Here is a 22,666-nt window from a genome sequence, read left to right on the forward strand (position 1 = left end):
GGATTCCGCAGGCGCGATAAGGAGGGGCCAGTAGGCTCACCAATTATCACTTAAAGTGAGATAATACTTAAAATTACATTTATGCTCTAACGCATTCAACACAGTAAAAATGAATATGTAACACTATAAGACTGCTGTGATGTCCTTTGATTTGCATATTCACACCTCACTGAAGTTAATTTGTCCTGCAGCCTGCAGTTATATAAGTTATCAGATTGACTCCTCCTAATTAAGTAATTGTTCCCCATTGCTGAGCACAGCTCCCCTCCAGATTGGGGCCACCCTCCTCCTCTTGTTACTAGTGTGGCCGCACATGCACTGTAGCTGCTTGTACACGAGCCGCTCCCGCTTACTGTGCATGCACGGGTGGGCTCACGCTGCAGGGAGAGAGGTTACGCGGCCCTGATATGATAAGCAACAGTGCCTGTTACCTAATCTTCAGGAGGGCCATCAGAATACAGAGAGAAGCCTCAATAAGATCCTGAGGCTTCCCTCTGTTTAGGGATCTTAATTTGTACCCGAGCTTAGAAAGGCATGGAAGGAGAATAGGGGAACAATGAAGGCGAAGAGATGGCACAGAAGGGACAAGAGGGGGACACTGAAGGCACGGGATGACAGAGATGGCACAGAAGGGACGAGGGGGACACTGAAGGCACGGGATGACAGAGATGGCACAGAAGGGACGAGGGGGACACTGAAGGCACGGGATGACAGAGATGGCACAGAAGGGACGAGGGGGACACTGAAGGCACGGGATGACAGAGATGGCACAGAAGGGACAAGAGGGGGACACTGAAGGCACGGGATGACAGAGATGGCACAGAAGGGACAATAGGGGGACACTGAAGGCACGGGATGACAGAGATGACACAGAAGGGACAAGAGAGGGACACTGAAGGCACGGGATGACAGAGATGACACAGAAGGGACAAGAGAGGGACACTGAAGGCACGGGATGACAGATGGCACAGAAGGGACAAGAGGGGGACACTGAAGGCACGAGATGGCACAGAGGAGACACTGAAGGCACAGGGGGGCATAGGAGGTGGTACAGGGGACAGTCCTCACGCAGTAGATGCCGACCTGGTGAGGTCAGCATCTGCACTGGAGGGGACCGGGAGCCACCGGAGATGTGGCGAGGGCACAGGATGGCTGCCAGGGGCTGCAGGAAGTCCCGGGTAAGTAAAGCACTTTTTTTTTCTCCCCTGATGCATCCTTTTGAAGGAAACCAAAGTTCAGTAATATAAAAAGATGTTATACATACCTGGGGCTTCCTCCAGCCCCATTCGCTGGATTGCTCCCACGCCGCCGTCCTCTGCTGCCCGCAGCTACGAGCTGTTCCGTCAGTCGGAGCCAGTCTGGTGTAAAAGGGCCCATACACTGGTCGATTTCAGCCATTGATCGATTCTATGGAATCGATCGATTAGAAATAGATTCTATCAAATCTATCGATCGATTGTTTTGCGGCCAATTTCAATCAATTTGATCTGACAGGATGGAAAATCTAGGTTGCCAGCAGCAGATGGATGGCCCATAGAGTTGCATTGGATCTAACGGTCCAATAATGCATTTAGATAGATTTAATTCTAAAATCTATTGGGAATCTGTTCCTAGTGTGAGGCGCACATCAGATAGATGTCTGTCAGGTGGAATCTGACAGGAATCTATCTGATGGTCGAATCTGCTGTAAATCTATAAGTGTATGGCCACCTTTAGAGAAGTGCGCCCTCTACGTATCTCCAGTGACTGCTGGAGAGATACACAAAAAGCGCACTTCTCTTTCGTTAGACTGGTTCCGACTGATGGAAGTGACGGGACCCGGTACCGGAGCTGTGGGCAGCGGAGGACGGCGGCGTGGGAGCGATCAGAGCGGATGGGGCTGGAGGAAGCCCCAGGTATGTAGAACTCTTTTTATATTACTGGGCTCTGGTACACTTTAAAGGGAACCTTAACTGAGAGGGATATGGATGTTCCCTTTTAAACAATACCAGTTGCCTGGCAGCCCTGCTGATCTCTTTGGCTGCAGTAGTGGCTGAATCACACACCTGAAACAAGCATGCAGCTAATCCAGCCACACTTCAGTCAGAGCACCTGATCTGCATGCTTGTTCAGGGGCTGTGGCTAAAAGTATTGGAGACACAGGATCAGCAGGAGTCGGGCAACTGGTATTATTTTAAAAGGAAAAATCCATATCCTTAGTTTAGGTTCCCTTTAAGGACAAATTCATGTTAAACAGTCCCTATCTCGTTCATTAACCGGGGACTACCTGTATATATTATTCACACTAATTAAAGGGGCACTAGGGTGAAAAATGTTAAATATGTGCAAACAAACAAATAAGAAGTTGATTTTTTCCCAGAGCAAGATGAGCCATAAATTGCTTTTCTCCTATGTTGCTGTCACTTACAGTAAGTAATAGAAATCTGACAGAAGTGACAGGTTTTGGACTAGTCCATCTCTTCATAGGGGATGGTGGTGGTCAAGGGGTAAAACCCCTCAGTTGGGAAGTGGTTACATTTTACAATTTTTCGCCGTACTGCCCCTTTAATTTTGCTCTGAGCGTTTTTAACTTGTTCAAGTTTGTTTTATGGTAGTTGCACAAAAACAAAAAACAAGTATCTGATTGGCAGCTCTGAGTCAGTCTAGCCCCTCTCCCGGACAATCTCCTTTATAGGTACACAGTGCTGTATTCCGATTGTTCCCGTATAGATCAGCCCTTTGATCGATTCCCCAGTGTGACACACACACATCAGATAAATACACCACAAATCATCCGCTACTTATAAACTGCAGAATTGCTGAAAATGTAAACATGGGTGGAGCAGCGCCCAGCGCGTCTTCACATCTACGGACGGAGCCACGCCGGGATGCGTTACCCCAGCCCCACGTCCAGTGACATCATCACCACGAAGCCCAGGATGCAGGTCCAGGAGGCCAGCTTGCCATTGCCACTGCGGGGAAAACAGAGAGCAATCCATTAACCTGCGTTGTAATTGTTCTGACACAGTACACTTTTTTTTTTAGAAACTACACTCTCAGCAATATCACGCTCTCTTAAAGGACACTTGAAAACGTGTAAAAAAAAAAAAAGTGACATTTAAAAATACATAAAAAATAGATAAATCCCTTAAGGAATCTACTTTTTTTTATTATGTATGTATGTCAGGGAAAAGGGGGGGTATATTACTGTTAATTTTTTTTTTCAAATAAGGGCTTGTAAATAGTGATAAAGTGTAAACACATAGAACTGAAAAATATACACCTTTATTTCCAAATAAAATGGTGTCCCCATATATTGTACTAAGGACATATCTTAACCGTTGTAATAGTGGGGACTAATGGGCAAATGAGAATGTGCGGGTATTCTCTACAGTAGCATGTTTTATTTTAAAACTATAATGGCTGAAAACGTAGGAATAATGCATTTTTTCCCCCATTTTTACTTATTATTCCCATTAAAGGGAAGGTGCGACCTGATAAAAACTAAGATCTATTTACCTGGGGCTTCCTCCAGCCCCTGGAAGCGTATGTGTTCCTCCCCGCAGCTCCGCTCCCAGCCAGGGGCCCGGGTCCCCTCCTCGCCAGGTCGGCATCTTCTGTGCCTGCCCATGACCACGCTCCAGAGCACGTGAGCGCAGTCATGAGCGGCATGGCCATGGGCAGGCACAGAAGATGCCGACCTGGTGAGGAGGGGCCACCGGCTGGGATCGGAGCAGCAGTGAGGGACACATACGCTGCCAGGGGCTGGAGGAAGCCCCAGGTAAGTAGATATTATTTTTTTCATCCAGCTCTCACCTTCCCATTAAGATGCATTTAGAGTAAAATAATTCTTAGCAAAAAGCACAACCACAAAAAAGCCTAATTGGTGGTGAAAGAAAAAAAATAATAATCATGTTGGTGTGTTAAGTAGTGATAAAGCTATTGGTGAATGAATGTGATGAAATGTGAAAATTGCTCTTGTCCATAAGGGGAACACCACCTGTAGTAGTCAAGTGATAAATACAGCAGAATAGCTGGGCTCTGCCTCCATTTTGCTTAGCAGATTACTAGGAAGGAAGCAAACAAGGGGGGGAAACCGTAAAGCCCTCGGTTAGACCTTCCGTATCCAGTGAGAGGCTATTATACTTAGAATAATATTCTGAACATTTGTATCACACTTTTCTCCAGTTAGACTCAAAGCACTCAAGAGCTGCAGCCACTAAGCTCAAGAGGCCACCCAGCAGTGTTAGGAAGTCTTGCCTATGGACTCCTTACTGAATAGGTACAGACCCAAGCCAGGATGTTAAAGGCAGAGCCCTTAACCAGTAACCCCCCCTTTACAGGTACCTCTGTTTCCCTCTAAGCATCTCCATTGCTCTCCTCCAAATATGTTTCAGTAGTGGGATCCTGCGCATGTGCACAAAGCTCCTCTCTAGTACCCAAGGTATCGTTTTCTGTGAGGTTACTGCAGACCTTACCTTGTTTGTGCCTCTGGGATGATGTCGTCCATCACCACGTAGACCATGGCCCCCGCGGCAAACGCCAGGGCATAAGGCAACATCGGCTCTGCCAGAGATATGGCGATCGCTCCCAGCACTCCGGCGATGGGTTCCACCATGCCGCTCAGCTGTCCGTACCTGGCAGGGGGAGAGACAGGGTCATATCCCGCCAGAATGTGAGAACAGCCCGCTGGACCGCCAGTCCGTAACGGGAAACACAATACAAGACATTCACTGCAGCTCCATATATTGTAAGGGCTGCTAAGGACATCCGAGGTGAAATTAAACTGAGATAAATAATTGTATCTATCATCCTTCACCTAAAAATGAATTTTTTTTAGATATCCCACAGTTTTATTTAACATTTGAATCTAGATTTTAAGTTTTTAGTGTTTCATTGTCTCTGCTCAATAATACCTTCATTGCAGTATGTCAGAGCTCAGATCTATGAATTATTGACCCTTTGTATCTCTTTTCTGCTCTCAGAAGCCATTTACTGACAGGAAAGTGTTTTATGGCTGTAATTACTTATCAGTGAGGGGTACGCTATAGTCTGACCTGGTCCTGACCCGGATTGAAACGGCCACTTGCATGCTTGATGTTTAACTCTTTCAGGCAGAGCCTCACGGCCACGCCTCCCATAGTGCGGCTGTGCTGTACAGTGCAGTGCTTTTACCTCTGTACACGGGCGGCTTTATGCAATGCGCAGGTTGTACTTGCGTCCGCGCACTGCTTCTAGGCTTGTATAAGGAGGGGAGTGCAGCCGCAGAGGGTCCCAGCGAGCAGTAGTTGTGGGGTGTAGGGGGATCATTCAAAGGTTTCCTTTTACTGAAGTTTGTATTGTTTTATGACAGGTTTGCTTTAACGAACAACTTTGATATTATAACCGTATAAAGTTGGGGATTACCCAACCTTTATATTCCTAAATTTTGAGATAAACGTTTGGGATTGACTTATCTGCGAGTGAACGCCATGATTAGGCTGATGTTTGGAGGGGGCGCCCTCATGTGGAATGTGTGCCGGAGGCGTGTCCATACTGCAGAGTAGTGACTGTAACCATAGTTACCTCTCCCGCCTCTGACAGCAGTTCCCTCACCTCACATTCCTGCAAGAGCTCCGGGGCTCCTGGTCATGTAACCACAGTGATGCGCAGGGGGGGGGGGGGGGGGGCAAGGCGGAGCCTGTGCCGGAGGCGTGTCCATACTGCAGAGTAGTGACTGTAACCACAGTTACCTCTCCCGCCTCTGGCAGCAGTCCCCTTACCTCTCACTCCTGCGAGAGCTCCGGGGCTCCTGGTCATGTGACCGCAGTGACATGCTGACGCTCTCGCAGGAAAGTTGAAGTTGCAGGAGAGACGCTAGGACAGCTGGTGAGAATCCTTAGTAGTGATGAGCACATATTTCATATAATCCTAATGTGCAATTACCGTGCAATCTGCAGAAGAGAAATGAGGCACTGTGGATGCTTCTTCACATTTAATCTCAGGTTCACATAGGCAAAGCGGTTAGCAGTGGGGTTGACAAGCCTGACAGCCGTTTTGTTTGTTAACGCGTAACGGCTGTCAGGCTTGTCAACCCCACTGCTAACTACTTTGCCTATGTGAACCTGAGATTAAATGTCAAAAAGCATCCACAGTGCCTCGTTCCTCTTCTCCAGATTGCACGGTAACTTGTGGATCAGCGAGCGCACATACCCGATCACACAATGCAGGGCTAGCCCACACCAGCTGCATCTAGTGCCAGGCTTTGCTGCTCCTACACCAGTCATTTGCAAGTATGATGCAAATAATTAATTAATTTTTGCATGTAAATGTAATCAGGAATCGCAATTTCACGTAATTTCTGCATAAATTTCATGCCAACTTTAGCAGTTAATAGCAAAAGCCTTCATACATGCTATCTTCACAGAAATCGTAGGTATGTTAAGGGGAATATGGGGAACAAGTGAAAAAAAAACAAAGAATTTTTCAAAAAGACTGTTGTTTTTGAGAAACTCTACTTTAACCCTTTGGGGACCAGCATAGGTAAACCCTACGCCGCACTTGTGGCTGTCTAAGCCTGATGGGGCATAGGATTTATGCCGGCTGCCGTTTCCGCTCCCGACGCGATCGTGCGCACCCAAGAGGGGGGAGATTAAGCTGTCATAGGACACGCTCCACAGGCAATACAGCACATATCACATGACCGAGCCCTCCGCTATCTGTAGGGGGACCGCTCCACAGGCAATAGAGCACATATCACATGACCGAGCCCTCCACTATCTGTAGGGGGACCACTCCACAGGCAATAGAGCACAGATCCCATGACCCAGCCCTCCGCTATCTGAAGGGGGAACACTCCACAGGCAATAGAGCACAGATCACATGACCCAGCCCTCCACTATCTGTAGGGGGACCACTCCACAGGCAATAGAGCACAGATCACATGACCGAGCCCTCCGGTATCTGTAGGGGGACCACTCCACAGGCAATAGAGCACAGATCACATGACTGAGCCCTCTGCTACACTCCACAGGCAATAGAGCACAGATCCCATGACCCAGCCCTCCGCTATCTGTAGGGGGACCACTCCACAGGCAATAGAGCACAGATCACATGACCCAGCCCTCCGCTATCTGTAGGGGGACCACTCCACAGGCAATAGAGCACAGATCACATGACTGAGCCCTTCGCTATCTGTAGGGGGACCACTCCACAGGCAATAGAGCACAGATCACATGACTGAGCCCTCCGGTATCTGTAGGGGGACCACTCCACAGGCAATAGAGCACAGATCACATGACCCAGCCCTCCGCTATCTGTAGGGGGACCACTCCACAGGCAATAGAGCACAGATCACATGACTGAGCCCTCCGGTATCTGTAGGGGGACCACTCCACAGGCAATAGAGCACAGATCACATGACTGAGCCCTCTGCTACACTCCACAGGCAATACAGCACAGATCACATGACCGAGCCCTCCGATATCTGTAGCGGCTACACTTACCAGAACGCCTTCCATGTGGACACGCCGGCACCCTTCAGTGGGAGGCTCACAGCAAGGCCTTCTGGGAAGTTCTGGATTCCGATCCCGATGGCTAAATTCCTGCAGACAGACAAAGATTGGGTGAAGAAAGTTGGAGTGTTTCAGTGACGTCTCATGTAAAGAGCTGCAGGCTATGATTAGGACTGTTCCTCTCTGGCTATACAGTATGGCAGGCAGGGCCGGATTTGTACTCTTTACCACCCAAGGCCACTTGTCACAAGCCACCCCCCTTTAGTCTGATGACCCCCCAGTATAGGTAGCCAGGTGACTCCCTTAATCCCTCCTTTTCCCACTCCCCCATCCCCCCCCCCCCCCCCCCCCCTTTCAGTATAGGTAGCCAGCTCTCCTTCACACTGCAGCAGCCATCAGTGTCACTCATTTCTCTGCTCATCTCCAGTGCAGAAGCTTCCTCTTCCTTTCCGTCTTCAATGCTGCCCAAGTCCATAGCTGCCGGCCATAATGCAAATGTGCACAGAGAGCAAGGTGGCTGCTGCACAGGCAGCTAGCAGCAGAGTACTGCGGTCTGGCGCTCCCCTGATCTCCCTGCATTGCAGCATTTGCAAGCTTGAAAATGCTGCACCAGTTCGGCCTGCTGCTTTGGTTCCCTTGTTGCTGTGGTGCCCTAGGCCATGGTCTAGGTGGCCTTGGCCTAAATCCGGCCCTGATGGCAGGGGTGTGCGAATCACAAGCCTGGCTAAATGTGTGTGTACAGAAGATATTTTGACATTTGAAAGCAGTTCCAGCTAAAGTCACAGTAGCTGGCGACGGCCATCCTTTTAGGGGTCACCCCTGCTGGCTGGAAGGGATCAGGAAAATTACAACCTCAAATGAGCAATATCAGTCAAGTGTGCCGTATATCAGGCAACAACAATTGTAGTACCAGAAAGAGATCTGTGAGGGCTCTTTTTCTCTCTTTCTAAGATCAGGAGGATGCCGTGGGAACAGCACTACTTCAGGGGCTGTAAGTTCTTTTTTTAAAGACTTAAATATTTCTTTAAATACTTTCTGTGGTCTGTGTACTATCTGGAGATTTCTCTCTTCCTGCTCCCATCATCTCCACCCATTTTCAAGCATCATACATTTGTATACAGAATTTGAGGACAGTCAGGTGACATGACTTTGGCCTCAATTCATTAAGATCATGCTGGAGATAAGGCAAGAGAAAACTCACCTCCACACAGTGAGAGAGTTATCTTATCTCTTCATTCCTTACGTTACCTCTTCTGTAGTTAATTTACCTCCTCTGTAGTTAAGTTACCTCCTCTGTAGTTAATTTACCTCCTCTGTAGTTCTTTTCACGCAGTTAATGAACAGCCTGTCTTTAACTCTGGAGTTATTTTAAAGGGAAGGTCCAAGCAAAAAAAAAAATGAGTTTCACTTACCTGGGGCTTCTACCAGCCCCATGCAGCCATCCTGTGCCCTCGTAGTCACTCACTGCTGCTCCAGTCCCCCGCTGGCAGCTTTCTGACCTCGGAGGTCAGGGCCACATTGCATACATTTTTACGCATTCCAGCTAGTGCAGGAACAAAAATGTACGCGTTGCACCACTAACGCGTAAAAATGTATGTGTTAATGGTCCTGCACTTGCGGGAATTTGTAAAAATGTACACAATTCGGCCCTGACCTCTGAGGTCAGAAAGCTGCCAGCGGGGGACTGGAGCAGCAGTGAGTGACTACGAGGGCACAGGATGGCTGCATGGGGCTGGTAGAAGCCACAGGTAAGTGAAACTCATTTTTTTTTTTGCTTGGACCTTCCCTTTAAGGATTAAAGAGTTAACTTAAAGACAGAAGAGTTAACTTTATGTTTGCCTGAGGTAAAATGTTTCCTGAATACTACATGCCTTATCACCATGATAACAACTCTAGAAGAGTTATTAAAGACAGGAGATAAGCTTAGTGAATTGAGGCCTCTGTACTCTGTAATGTGCTGCAGAAGATGTCAGTGCTATATGAATACATAATAATAATATGGCAGGACATTACACTATGACTATGGTAGCATTAGATTGTGAGCTCCTCTGAGGACAGTCAGTGACATGACTATGTACTCTGTAAAGTGCTGCAGGAGATGTCAGTGCTATATAAATACATAATAATAATATGGCAGGACATTACACTATGACTATGCTAGGATTAGAGTGTGAGCTCCTCTGAGGACAGTCAGTGACATGACTATGTACTCTGTAATGTGCTGCAGAAGATGTCAGTGCTATATAAATACATAATAATAATATGGCAGGACATTACACTATGACTATGCTAGGATTAGAGTGTGAGCTCCTCTGAGGACAGTCAGTGACATGACTATGTACTCTGTAATGTGCTGCAGAAGATGTCAGTGCTATATAATACATAATAATAATATGGTAGGACATTACACTATGACTATGGTAGGATTGGATTGTGAGCTCCTCTGAGGACAGTCAGTGACATGACTATGTGCTCTGTAAAGTTCTGCAGAAGATGTCAGTGCTATATACCGGTAAATATATAATAATAATATGGTAGTACATTAGAGGAGCTCACACTCTAATCCTACCCTAGTCATAGTGTAATGTCCTACCATATTATTATAATGTATTTATATAGCACTGGCATCTTCTGCAGCACATAACAGAGTACATAGTCATGTCACTGACTGTCCTCAGAAGAGCTCACACTCTAATCCTACCCTAGTCATAGTCTGAGGACAGTCAGTGACATGGCTGTGTACTCTGTAAAATGCTGCAGAAGATGTCAGTGCTATATAAATATATAATAATAATATGGTAGGTCATTAGACTATGACTATGGTAGGATTAGAGTGTGAGCTCCTTCGTGTGAAGCCCATGATGGGTCAGTGAGGTTTAGCGGCACCAGGTGGTCCTGCACAATATTAGAGGAGGGGTGGACAGTGTTCTGGCTGATCACTGTATGTAATGTATGGAGTATCCGGTGTATCGGCTTCTGCAGCGTACAGACGTCATGCCGGTCAGATTGCCAGATCAGATAAGACGTGTGTGCAATTGCTTGTGAATTGCATCTGCCACTCTGGCTTCCCATCACAGCTGTGCATCGTGTCACAGGAAGCGTTTCTGTCAGTTCCAGAAGTAAAGCTCCCAAGTAACGCAGTGCGGACTACACTCACAGCTCTCGGTCTGGATAGATAGACGCACTTACAGAATAGGCAGACTTATGGAATCACCGCTCTGTGCAGCAACAGATAAAGCTCTGAGCATCACTGTACATTCCCATTGCCTGAAATGATGGATCTGGGTAAAAATATAGAGCAAGTACTCCAGTCCCCCAATATCAGCGGCCTGCGGAGAGTCTCTTCATTACATGGCAGGCCTCGCATCCCTTTCCTCCTGGATGGCCACCAGGTTCCTGAAGCTTCATTTGGACAAGACTGAGCTTCTGATATTCCCACCCCGCACAGCTGAACCCTTCCCAGATCTGCACATCACTATTGAAAATACTACTATCCACCCTACTTCCCAAGCCCGCTGTCTAGGTGGTACCCTGGACTCTGCACTTTCCTTTACACCCCACATCCAAAGTATTTCCCATTCCTGCAACTTCCACCTCTGCAACATCTCCAAGTCCCCTGAGACCACTAAACTCCTTATCCACGCTCTTGTCATCTCCCACCTAGACTACTGCAATTCTCTTTTATCTGGCCTCCCCTCTAACCATACTGCCCCACTTCAATTGGTAATAAATGCGGCAGCCAGACTGATACATTCTTCTCATCACAGCGCCTCTACAACTCCGCTCTGTAAAGCACTACACTGGCTCCCCATCAGCTTTAGGATCAATTTCAAAATCCTGTGCTTGGCCTACAAATCGGTGCACAAGACCTGCCCGGCCTACATCTCTGATCTGGTCCATAGTCACATACTGGCCCACCCTCTCTGATCCTCCAATGACCTGCGCCTAGTCGCACCGCGCATATCTTAGTCACATGCACGATTGCAGGACTTCACCAGGGCTGCCCCTACTCTCTGGAACTCGCTCCCACCAGCCATCAGACTCGCCCCCACTTTTAATGCTGGGCATAGACGGGTCGTTTTCCCTTATCAATCGAGCCGCTGATGGCGTGATTGATAATATTCGACAGGTCCGATGACCCGCCGGATAGATTCCCCGCTCGATCCCCGCGGGCGGACAATAGCGAGGAATCGAGCGGAAGATATGGAGCTCCCGCGAGGACGAGCGGGAATCGATCCGGCTGGCCGCGGGGACGAGCGGGAATCGATCCGGCTGGCCGCGGGGACGAGCGGGAATCGATCCGGCTGGCTGCGGGGACACGGCGGGAGTCGGGTTGACCCATGTATGCCCAGCATAAGACCTTCAAACAAGCTCTCAAGACTCACCTTTTCATGCTCGCATAACCACCTACACCAGCACCATAATATGTTCTGTTAGACACCTCTCAACAGATGCACCTACTGTCTCCACCCCCACCCCTTAGATTGTAAGCCTCTGGCAGGGCCCTCCTCCCTAATGTATCCAGCTTGATTATGCAATCTTACTGTCAGTCACCCCTCTTGTGTACAATAGATAAATGGGTAACATACAAGGTAGGACATACAGGAAACTCACAACAAAACAAGATCATGCAAATGATTTGATAACAGTACAGTGTCATAGGTCAAAATAGAGACTGTTCTAGTCCACAAGAACAGTCTCTATTCTATCCTATGACACTGGACTGTTATCAAATCATTTGCATGATCTTGTTTTGTTGCGAGTTTCCTGTATGTCCTACCTGTGTGTTAACCCATTTATCTATTGTGCAGCGCTGCGTAATATGTTGGTGCTTTATAAATACAGTAAACAACAATAATAATACATGTTAAAGGACATCTGAAAGGAGAGGGATATGGAAGCTGTCATATTTATTTCCTTGTAAACAAAACACATTGCCTGGCTGTCCTGCTGATCCTCTGCCTCTAATGCTTTTAGCCACAGCCCCTAAACAAGCATGCAGCAGATCAGGTGCTCTGACTGAAGTGTGACTGGATTAGCTGCATGCTTGTTTCAGGTATGTGATTCAGGCACTACTGCAGCCAAATAGACCAGCAGGGCTGCCAGGCAACTGGTATTGTTTAACAGGAAACAAATATGGCAGCCTCCATAGCATATCCCTCTCACTTCAGTCGTCCTTTAATTAGCTGACAGTCATTCCATTTCCTGCTCTTTTCTACTTATAACAGAAGAAACCAGCAGCGTTATCTGTATGCTGATCAGGAATAAACTGTCACCCAAAGCAATCACTCACTGGCTACCTTTATACCCACTCTAAAGGCCTGATTCACTAAACCGTGATAACTCAAATATCACACCTTATCCAAGACCTCACACCTTATCCAAGACCTCACACCTTATCCAAGACCTCACACCTTATCCAAGACCTCACACCTTATCCAAGATTTCACACCTTATCCAAGATTTCACACCTTATGCAAGACCTCACACCTTATGCAAGACCTCACACCTTATCCAAGACATCACACCTTATCAAAGATATCACGCCTTATCAGCGTAGCACAGCGAGCGCTACAAAGTTATGCTAATTGGCAATGGCACTCGTCCTGCCCTGAGCCCCTGTGGATTCGTAGCGCTCACTATGCTACTATGATAAGGTGTGATATATTTAATAAGGTGTGATGTCTTGGATAAGGTGTGATATTTGAGTTAACACGGTTTAGTGAATCAGGCCCTGAAGCCACTTCCAGTATTAAGTTGCCTGTTGCTCTGGTCCTCTAGTGTTTGTAAACTAGCTGCAGGTACGTGCTGATCTCTGATAAGCCTGGAACCCACTAGCAGCACTTTTCTAAGTCGTGATGTGAAAAGCTCTCACTAATGTAATGCTATGGGTGTGATCCCACTTGAGCGATGTGATTTTATAAAAAAATCCCCCATAGCATTGCACTAGCAAGAGCTTTACAAATCACTAGCGGTTAGAAAGGCTGCTAGTGGGCTGGCGGCCTTACTGCTTTATAAGCACTTCCCCTCTTCTCCCTGTTGTAAATCCTGCCTCTGCACTCTATCACTGGCTGTGTTATCAGCATAACGCAGATTATTGTGGGAGTACCGACTAGTGGGGAGACATTGAGTAAAAGTAACATGCATGTTACTAAAAACAGAGCTAAAATCCCTAACTCCAGAGCATCACTAGCTTTAGAAGACAGGAAATTAAAGGCACCAACAATTTAAGCAAATCTTTGTTGGGGAGGCAAACCTACAGGGGGATTCTGGGATTCCCTTTGGCGTTCTACAGCTGGCTTTCATTCTACATTCCGCAGAGGTGGAATTCGTCACCATTGAACCCACACGGCGTCGAGTTCCAAACAAACCTCCATCACTCAGCTCTGGCCTGAAGGTAGCTGGCCAATAGGAATGGAGGTTGGCAGGGTGCCCGGGAGCCAGCGCTGGGCATTATGGAGAGATAGCTCGACGCTGCTGCTGACTCCATCCCTGCGGATGATGAAACATCTGAAGCATGCCGTCCAATCAGAGCTCTGGGAATTATGCACTGGGGTCTCCCTGAAATCTCTCAGCCACCAATCAGTCATTCCCTAACACACAGAGTGACATCTGGAATGTGATTGGTTACTGCAAGCAGCACAGCCCCCTGACTCCTGTGTGATGTGGGGGTCTCTGCCAGGTGTGGAAGGTGGCCTCACCTGTAGTGACCGCAATAAAGTTTTGCACGCAGGTTAGATGAAAGTGGTTTGTAACATCCGACAAATGACAGATTTTTTCAGTTTCAGACGACAGTCCTAACATTTTGGGTACCCGGAGTCGGAGGTTTCATAAACGGAGGAGTCGGAGTCGGAAGATTTTTGTACCGACTCCACAGCCCTGCTGCCATGGCAGATAAGCTTATTTGAGAGCACAGGATGTTAACAATATGTCTCCTTCAATCAAAGCAGGAAGTAGACACACTGCAGATGTATTGCAGGATTTGTATCAGATGCAACAAAGAAATGTTTTTTTTCTTTGAGACTAGGAGCACACATAGCAGAAACGACAGCGTTGCGGAAAACGCTGCTTTTTGCCACTAATGGAAGTCTATGGTCCGCAGGAAAAGACGCATTTGCGTTTTGAAACATGCGTTTTTAAAAACGCTGCTTTTGTTGTATAGTATTCAAAAAAGCATCACAAATACATAGAAAGTCAATGGTAATGCGGTATGTGTTTTTCATGCATTTTTTTATATTGTTTTCTGATGTATTTCATAAAACGCAATGTAAAAACACATACAAAACACTAGAACAGCGCATATGCAGAAAAACCGCAAGCGCACAAAAAACACACAAAAAATACACACACACAAAAAACCGTACATGACAGAAAAATGCGACCTTTCACGCTCTGTTATGTATGCACCCAGCCTCAAGGTTATTATGCTGTTGCTTATCTTTTAGGGAAGATGAAGTTCTGAGTTGAGGTCCACTTAAATCTATTGTGTGTACAGACCTTGGCATAGGTTGTGTGTGAGGGTGATGTACGAGGCAGGGCGCAGGAGGGTGATGTACGAGGCAGGGCGCAGGAGGGTGATGTACGAGGCAGGGCGCAGGAGGGTGATGTACGAGGCAGGGCGCAGGAGGGTGATGTACGAGGCAGGGCGCAGGAGGGTGATGTACGAGGCAGGGCGCAGGAGGGTGATGTACGAGGCAGGGCGCAGGAGGGTGATGTACGAGGCAGGGCGCAGGAGGGTGATGTACGAGGCAGGGCGCAGGAGGGTGATGTACGAGGCAGGGCGCGGGAGGGTGATGTACGAGGCAGGGCGCAGGTGGGTGATGTACGAGGCAGGGCGCAGGAGGGTGATGTACGAGGCAGGGCGCAGGAGGGTGATGTACGAGGCAGAGCGCGGGAGGGTGATGTACGAGGCAGGGCGCGGGAGGGTGATGTACGAGGCAGAGCGCAGGAGGGTGATGTACGAGGCAGGGCGCAGGAGGGTGATGTACGAGGCAGGGCGCAGGAGGGTGATGTACGAGGCAGGGCGCGGGAGGGCGATGTACGAGGCAGGGCGCGGGAGGGTGATGTACGAGGCAGGGCGCAGGTGGGTGATGTACGAGGCAGGGCGCAGGAGGGTGATGTACGAGGCAGGGCGCAGGAGGGTGATGTACGAGGCAGAGCGCGGGAGGGTGATGTACGAGGCAGGGCGCGGGAGGGTGATGTACGAGGCAGAGCGCAGGAGGGTGATGTACGAGGCAGGGCGCGGGAGGGTGATGTACGAGGCAGGGCGCGGGAGGGTGATGTACGAGGCAGGGCGCGGGAGGGCGATGTACGAGGCAGGGCGCGGGAGGGCGATGTACGAGGCAGGGCGCGGGAGGGCGATGTACGAGGCAGGGCGCGGGAGGGCGATGTACGAGGCAGGGCGCGGGAGGGCGATGTACGAGGCAGGGCGCGGGAGGGCGATGTACGAGGCAGGGCGCGGGAGGGCGATGTACGAGGCAGGGCGCGGGAGGGCGATGTACGAGGCAGGGCGCGGGAGGGCGATGTACGAGGCAGGGCGCGGGAGGGCGATGTACGAGGCAGGGCGCGGGAGGGCGATGTACGAGGCAGGGCGCGGGAGGGCGATGTACGAGGCAGGGCGCGGGAGGGTGATGTACGAGGCAGGGCGGTGATGTACGAGGCAGGGCGCGGGAGGGTGATGTACGAGGCAGGGCGCGGGAGGGTGATGTACGAGGCAGGGCGGTGATGTACGAGGCAGGGCGGTGATGTACGAGGCAGGGCGCGGGAGGGTGATGTACGAGGCAGGGCGCGGGAGGGTGATGTACGAGGCAGGGCGCAGGAGGGTGATGTACGAGGCAGAGGGCGGGAGGGTGATGTACGAGACAGGGTGCAGGAGGGTGATGTACGAGGCAGGGCGCAGGAGGGTGATGTACGAGGCAGGGCGCAGGAGGGTGATGTACGAGGCAGGGCGCAGGAGGGTGATGTACGAGGCAGGGCGCAGGAGGGTGATGTACGAGGCAGGGCGCAGGAGGGTGATGTACGAGGCAGGGCGCAGGAGGGTGATGTACGAGGCAGGGCGCAGGAGGGTGATGTACGAGGCAGGGCGCAGGAGGGTGATGTACGAGGCAGGGCGCAGGAGGGTGATGTACGAGGCAGGGCGCAGGAGGGTGATGTACGAGGCAGGGCGCAGGAGGGTGATGTACGAGGCAGAGCGCGGGAGGGTGATGTACGAGGCAGGGCGCGGGAGGGTGATGTACGAGGCAGAGCGCGGGAGGGTGATGTACGAGGCAGGGCGCAGGAGGGTGATGTACGAGGCAGGGCGCAGGAGGGTGATGTACGAGGCAGGGCGCAGGAGGGTGATGTACGAGGCAGAGCGCAGGAGGGTGATGTACGAGGCAGGGCGCGGGAGGGTGATGTACGAGGCAGGGCGCGGGAGGGTGATGTACGAGGCAGAGCGCGGGAGGGTGATGTACGAGGCAGGGCGCGGGAGGGTGATGTACGAGGCAGGGCGCGGGAGGGTGATGTACGAGGCAGGGCGCGGGAGGGTGATGTACGAGGCAGGGCGCGGGAGGGTGATGTACGAGGCAGGGCGCGGGAGGGCGATGTACGAGGCAGGGCGCGGGAGGGCGATGTACGAGGCAGGGCGCGGGAGGGCGATGTACGAGGCAGGGCGCGGGAGGGCGATGTACGAGGCAGGGCGCGGGAGGGCGATGTACGAGGCAGGGCGCGGGAGGGCGATGTACGAGGCAGGGCGCGGGAGGGCGATGTACGAGGCAGGGCGCGGGAGGGCGATGTACGAGGCAGGGCGCGGGAGGGCGATGTACGAGGCAGGGCGCGGGAGGGCGATGTACGAGGCAGGGCGCGGGAGGGTGATGTACGAGGCAGGGCGGTGATGTACGAGGCAGGGCGCGGGAGGGTGATGTACGAGGCAGGGCGCGGGAGGGTGATGTACGAGGCAGGGCGGTGATGTACGAGGCAGGGCGGTGATGTACGAGGCAGGGCGCGGGAGGGTGATGTACGAGGCAGGGCGCGGGAGGGTGATGTACGAGGCAGGGCGCAGGAGGGTGATGTACGAGGCAGAGGGCGGGAGGGTGATGTACGAGACAGGGTGCAGGAGGGTGATGTACGAGGCGGGGCGCAGGAGGGTGATGTACGAGGCGGGGCGCAGGAGGGTGATGTACGAGGCAGGGCGCAGGAGGGTGATGTACGAGGCAGGGCGCAGGAGGGTGATGTACGAGGCAGGGCGCAGGAGGGTGATGTACGAGGCAGAGCGCGGGAGGGTGATGTACGAGGCAGGGCGCGGGAGGGTGATGTACGAGGCAGGGCGCGGGAGGGTGATGTACGAGGCAGGGCGCGGGAGGGTGATGTACGAGGCAGGGCGCGGGAGGGTGATGTACGAGGCAGGGCGCGGGAGGGCGATGTACGAGGCAGGGCGCGGGAGGGCGATGTACGAGGCAGGGCGCGGGAGGGCGATGTACGAGGCAGGGCGCGGGAGGGCGATGTACGAGGCAGGGCGCGGGAGGGCGATGTACGAGGCAGGGCGCGGGAGGGCGATGTACGAGGCAGGGCGCGGGAGGGCGATGTACGAGGCAGGGCGCGGGAGGGCGATGTACGAGGCAGGGCGCGGGAGGGCGATGTACGAGGCAGGGCGCGGGAGGGTGATGTACGAGGCAGGGCGGTGATGTACGAGGCAGGGCGCGGGAGGGTGATGTACGAGGCAGGGCGCGGGAGGGTGATGTACGAGGCAGGGCGGTGATGTACGAGGCAGGGCGGTGATGTACGAGGCAGGGCGCGGGAGGGTGATGTACGAGGCAGGGCGCGGGAGGGTGATGTACGAGGCAGGGCGCAGGAGGGTGATGTACGAGGCAGAGGGCGGGAGGGTGATGTACGAGACAGGGCGCAGGTGGGCGATGTACGAGGCAGGGCGCAGGAGGGCGATGTACGAGGCAGGGCGCAGGAGGGCGATGTACGAGGCAGGGCGCAGGAGGGCGATGTACGAGGCAGGGCGCAGGTGGGCGATGTACGAGGCAGGGCGCAGGTGGGCGATGTACGAGGCAGGGCGCAGGAGGGCGATGTACGAGGCAGGGCGCAGGTGGGTGATGTACGAGGCAGGGCGCAGGAGGGTGATGTACGAGGCAGGGCGCAGGAGGGTGATGTACGAGGCAGGGCGCAGGTGGGTGATGTACGAGGCAGGGCGCGGGAGGGCGATGTACGAGGCAGGGCGCAGGAGGGTGATGTACGAGGCAGGGCGCAGGAGGGTGATGTACGAGGCAGGGCGCAGGAGGGTGATGTACGAGGCAGGGCGCAGGTGGGTGATGTACGAGGCAGGGCGCAGGAGGGTGATGTACGAGGCAGGGCGCAGGAGGGTGATGTACGAGGCAGGGCGCAGGTGGGTGATGTACGAGGCAGGGCGCGGGAGGGCGATGTACGAGGCAGGAGGGTGATGTGCAGGAGGGTGATGTACGAGGCAGGGCGCAGGAGGGTGATGTACGAGGCGGGGTGCAGGAGGGTGATGTACAAGGCAGAGCGCAGGAGGGTGACGTACAAGGCGGGGTGCAGGAAGATTATGTACGAGGCAGAGCGCAGGAGGGTGATGTACGAGGCGGAGCGCAGGAGGGTGATGTACGAGGCGGAGCGCAGGAGGGTGATGTACGAGGCGGGGCGCAGGAGGGTGATGTACGAGGCGGGGCGCAGGAGGGTGATGTACGAGGCGGGGCGCAGGAGGGTGATGTACGAGGCGGGGCGCAGGAGGGTGATGTACGAGGCGGGGCGCAGGAGGGCGATGTACGAGGCGGGGCGCAGGAGGGCGATGTACGAGGCGGGGCGCAGGAGGGCGATGTACGAGGCGGGGCGCAGGAGGGCGATGTACGAGGCGGGGCGCAGGAGGGCGATGTACGAGGCAGGGCGCAGGTGGGCGATGTACGAGGCAGGGCGCAGGAGGGCGATGTACGAGGCAGGGCGCAGGAGGGCGATGTACGAGGCAGGGCGCAGGTGGGCGATGTACGAGGCAGGGCGCAGGTGGGCGATGTACGAGGCAGGGCGCAGGTGGGCGATGTACGAGGCAGGGCGCAGGAGGGCGATGTACGAGGCAGGGCGCAGGAGGGCGATGTACGAGGCAGGGCGCAGGTGGGCGATGTACGAGGCAGGGCGCGGGTGGGCGATGTACGAGGCAGGGCGCGGGAGGGCGATGTACGAGGCAGGGCGCGGGAGGGCGATGTACGAGGCAGGGCGCGGGTGGGCGATGTACGAGGCAGGGCGCGGGAGGGCGATGTACGAGGCAGGGCGCGGGAGGGCGATGTACGAGGCAGGGCGCGGGTGGGCGATGTACGAGGCAGGGCGCGGGAGGGCGATGTACGAGGCAGGGCGCGGGAGGGCGATGTACGAGGCAGGGCGCGGGAGGGCGATGTACGAGGCAGGGCGCGGGAGGGCGATGTACGAGGCAGGGCGCGGGTGGGCGATGTACGAGGCAGGGCGCGGGTGGGCGATGTACGAGGCAGGGCGCGGGAGGGCGATGTACGAGGCAGGGCGCGGGAGGGCGATGTACGAGGCAGGGCGCGGGAGGGTGATGTACGAGGCAGGAGGGTGATGTGCAGGAGGATTATGTACAAGGCAGAGCGCAGGAGGGTGATGTACGAGGCAGGGCGCAGGAGGGTGATGTACAAGGCAGAGCGCAGGAGGGTGACGTACAAGGCGGGGTGCAGGAAGATTATGTACGAGGCAGAGCGCAGGAGGGTTATGTACGAGGCAGAGCGCAGGAGGGTGATGTATGAGGCAGGGCGCAGGAGGGTGATGTACGAGGCAGGGCGCGGGAGGGCGATGTACGAGGCGGGGTGCAGGAGGGTGATGTACGAGGCAGGGCGCAGGAGGGCGATGTACGAGGCAGGGCGCAGGAGGGCGATGTACGAGGCAGGGCGCAGGTGGGCGATGTACGAGGCAGGGCGCAGGTGGGCGATGTACGAGGCAGGGCGCGGGAGGGCGATGTACGAGGCAGGGCGCGGGAGGGCGATGTACGAGGCAGGGCGCGGGTGGGCGATGTACGAGGCAGGGCGCGGGAGGGCGATGTACGAGGCAGGGCGCGGGAGGGCGATGTACGAGGCAGGGCGCGGGTGGGCGATGTACGAGGCAGGGCGCGGGAGGGCGATGTACGAGGCAGGGCGCGGGAGGGCGATGTACGAGGCAGGGCGCGGGAGGGCGATGTACGAGGCAGGGCGCGGGAGGGCGATGTACGAGGCAGGGCGCGGGTGGGCGATGTACGAGGCAGGGCGCGGGTGGGCGATGTACGAGGCAGGGCGCGGGAGGGCGATGTACGAGGCAGGGCGCGGGAGGGCGATGTACGAGGCAGGGCGCGGGAGGGTGATGTACGAGGCAGGAGGGTGATGTGCAGGAGGATTATGTACAAGGCAGAGCGCAGGAGGGTGATGTACGAGGCAGGGCGCAGGAGGGTGATGTACAAGGCAGAGCGCAGGAGGGTGACGTACAAGGCGGGGTGCAGGAAGATTATGTACGAGGCAGAGCGCAGGAGGGTTATGTACGAGACAGAGCGCAGGAGGGTTATGTACGAGGCAGAGCGCAGGAGGGTGATGTACGAGGCAGGGAGCAGGAGGGTGATGCACAAGGCTGAGCGCAGGAGGGTGATGCACAAGGCAGGAGGGTGATGTACGAGGCAGGGAGCAGGAGGGCGATGTACAAGGCAGAGCGCAGGAGGGTGATGCACAAGGCTGAGCGCAGGAGGGTGATGCACAAGGCAGGAGGGTGATGTACGAGGCAGGGCGCAGGAGGGTGATGTACGAGGCGGGGTGCAGGAGGGTGATGTACGAGGCAGGGCGCAGGAGGGTGATGTACGAGGCGGGGTGCAGGAGGGTGATGTACGAGGCGGGGCGCAGGAGGGTGATGTACAAGGCGGGGTGCAGGAAGATTATGTACGAGGCAGAGCGCAGGAGGGTTATGTACGAGGCAGAGCGCAGGAGGGTTATGTACGAGGCAGAGCGCAGGAGGGTGATGTACGAGGCAGGGAGCAGGAGGGTGATGCACAAGGCTGAGCGCAGGAGGGTGATGCACAAGGCAGGAGGGTGATGTACGAGGCAGGGAGCAGGAGGGCGATGTACAAGGCAGAGCGCAGGAGGGTGATGCACAAGGCTGAGCGCAGGAGGGTGATGCACAAGGCAGGAGGGTGATGTACGAGGCAGAGCGCAGGAGGGTGATGTACAAGGCAGGGCGCAGGAGGGTGATGTACGAGGCAGGGGGCGGGAGGGTGATGTACGAGGCAGAGCGCAGGAGGGTGATGTACGAGGCAGGGGGCGGGAGGGTGATGTACGAGGCAGAGCGCAGGAGGGTGATGTACGAGGCAGGGGGCCGGAGGTTGATGTACGAGGCAGAGCGCAGGAGGGCGACGCACGAGGCAGGGCGCAGGAGGGCGACGCACGAGGCAGGGCGCAGGAGGGCGACGCACGAGGCAGGGCGCAGGAGGGCGACGCACGTGGCAGGGCGCAGGAGGGCGACGTACAAGGCAGGAGGGTGATGTACGAGACAGAGCGCAGGAGGGTGATGTACAAGGCAGGAGGGTGATGTACGAGGCAGGGGGCGGGAGGGTGATGTACGAGGCAGAGCGCAGGAGGGTGACGCACGAGGCAGGGCGCAGGAGGGCGACGCACGTGGCAGGGCGCAGGAGGGCGACGTACGAGGCAGGGCGCAGGAGGGTGACGTACGAGGCAGGGCGCAGGAGGGTGATGTACGAGGAAGGGCGCGGGAGGGTGATGTACGAGGCAGGGCGCGGGAGGGTGATGTACGAGGCAGGGCGCGGGAGGGTGATGTACGAGGCAGGGCGCGGGAGGGTGATGTACGAGGCAGGGCGCGGGAGGGTGATGTACGAGGCAGGGCGCGGGAGGGTGATGTACGAGGCAGGGCGCGGGAGGGTGATGCAGGGGGCGGGAGGGTGATGTACGAGGCAGAGCACAGGAGGGTGATGTACTAGGCAGAGCGCAGGAGGATTATGTACAAGGCAGGGCGCAGGAGGGCGACGCACGTGGCAGGGCGCAGGAGGGCGACGTACGAGGCAGAGCGCAGGAGGGCGACGTACGAGGCAGAGCGCAGGAGGGCGACGCACTACGCAGAGCGCAGGAGGGCGACGTACGAGGCAGGGTGCAGGAGGGCAACGCACGAGGCAGAGAGCAGGAGGATTATGTACGAGGCAGGGCGCAGGAGGGTGATGTACGAGG

The 22,666-nt window shown here is 54.4% G+C and overlaps 1 protein-coding gene across 5 annotated transcripts in view; it reads right to left on the reverse strand.

The window, feature by feature from the left end:
- Positions 1-1,908: 1,908 nt before the first annotated feature.
- The window catches only part of SLC39A11 (solute carrier family 39 member 11), a 665,003-nt gene continuing 644,245 nt past the window's right edge, over positions 1,909-22,666 (reverse strand). For all 5 annotated transcript variants that reach the window (XM_068264569.1, XM_068264567.1, XM_068264568.1 and 2 more), the window contains exons 8-10: positions 7,464-7,562; positions 4,458-4,616; positions 1,909-2,951 (exon numbers count right to left, since the gene is read on the reverse strand). In XM_068264569.1, coding sequence (XP_068120670.1) covers positions 2,873-2,951; positions 4,458-4,616; positions 7,464-7,562 — 337 coding nt within the window. In that variant the 3' untranslated portion in view covers positions 1,909-2,872. The remainder of the gene's footprint in view (positions 2,952-4,457; positions 4,617-7,463; positions 7,563-22,666) is intronic.

This window comes from Hyperolius riggenbachi, chromosome 12 (genome assembly GCF_040937935.1).
Source record: "Hyperolius riggenbachi isolate aHypRig1 chromosome 12, aHypRig1.pri, whole genome shotgun sequence".
In the NCBI taxonomy this organism is placed as follows: domain Eukaryota; kingdom Metazoa; phylum Chordata; class Amphibia; order Anura; family Hyperoliidae; genus Hyperolius; species Hyperolius riggenbachi.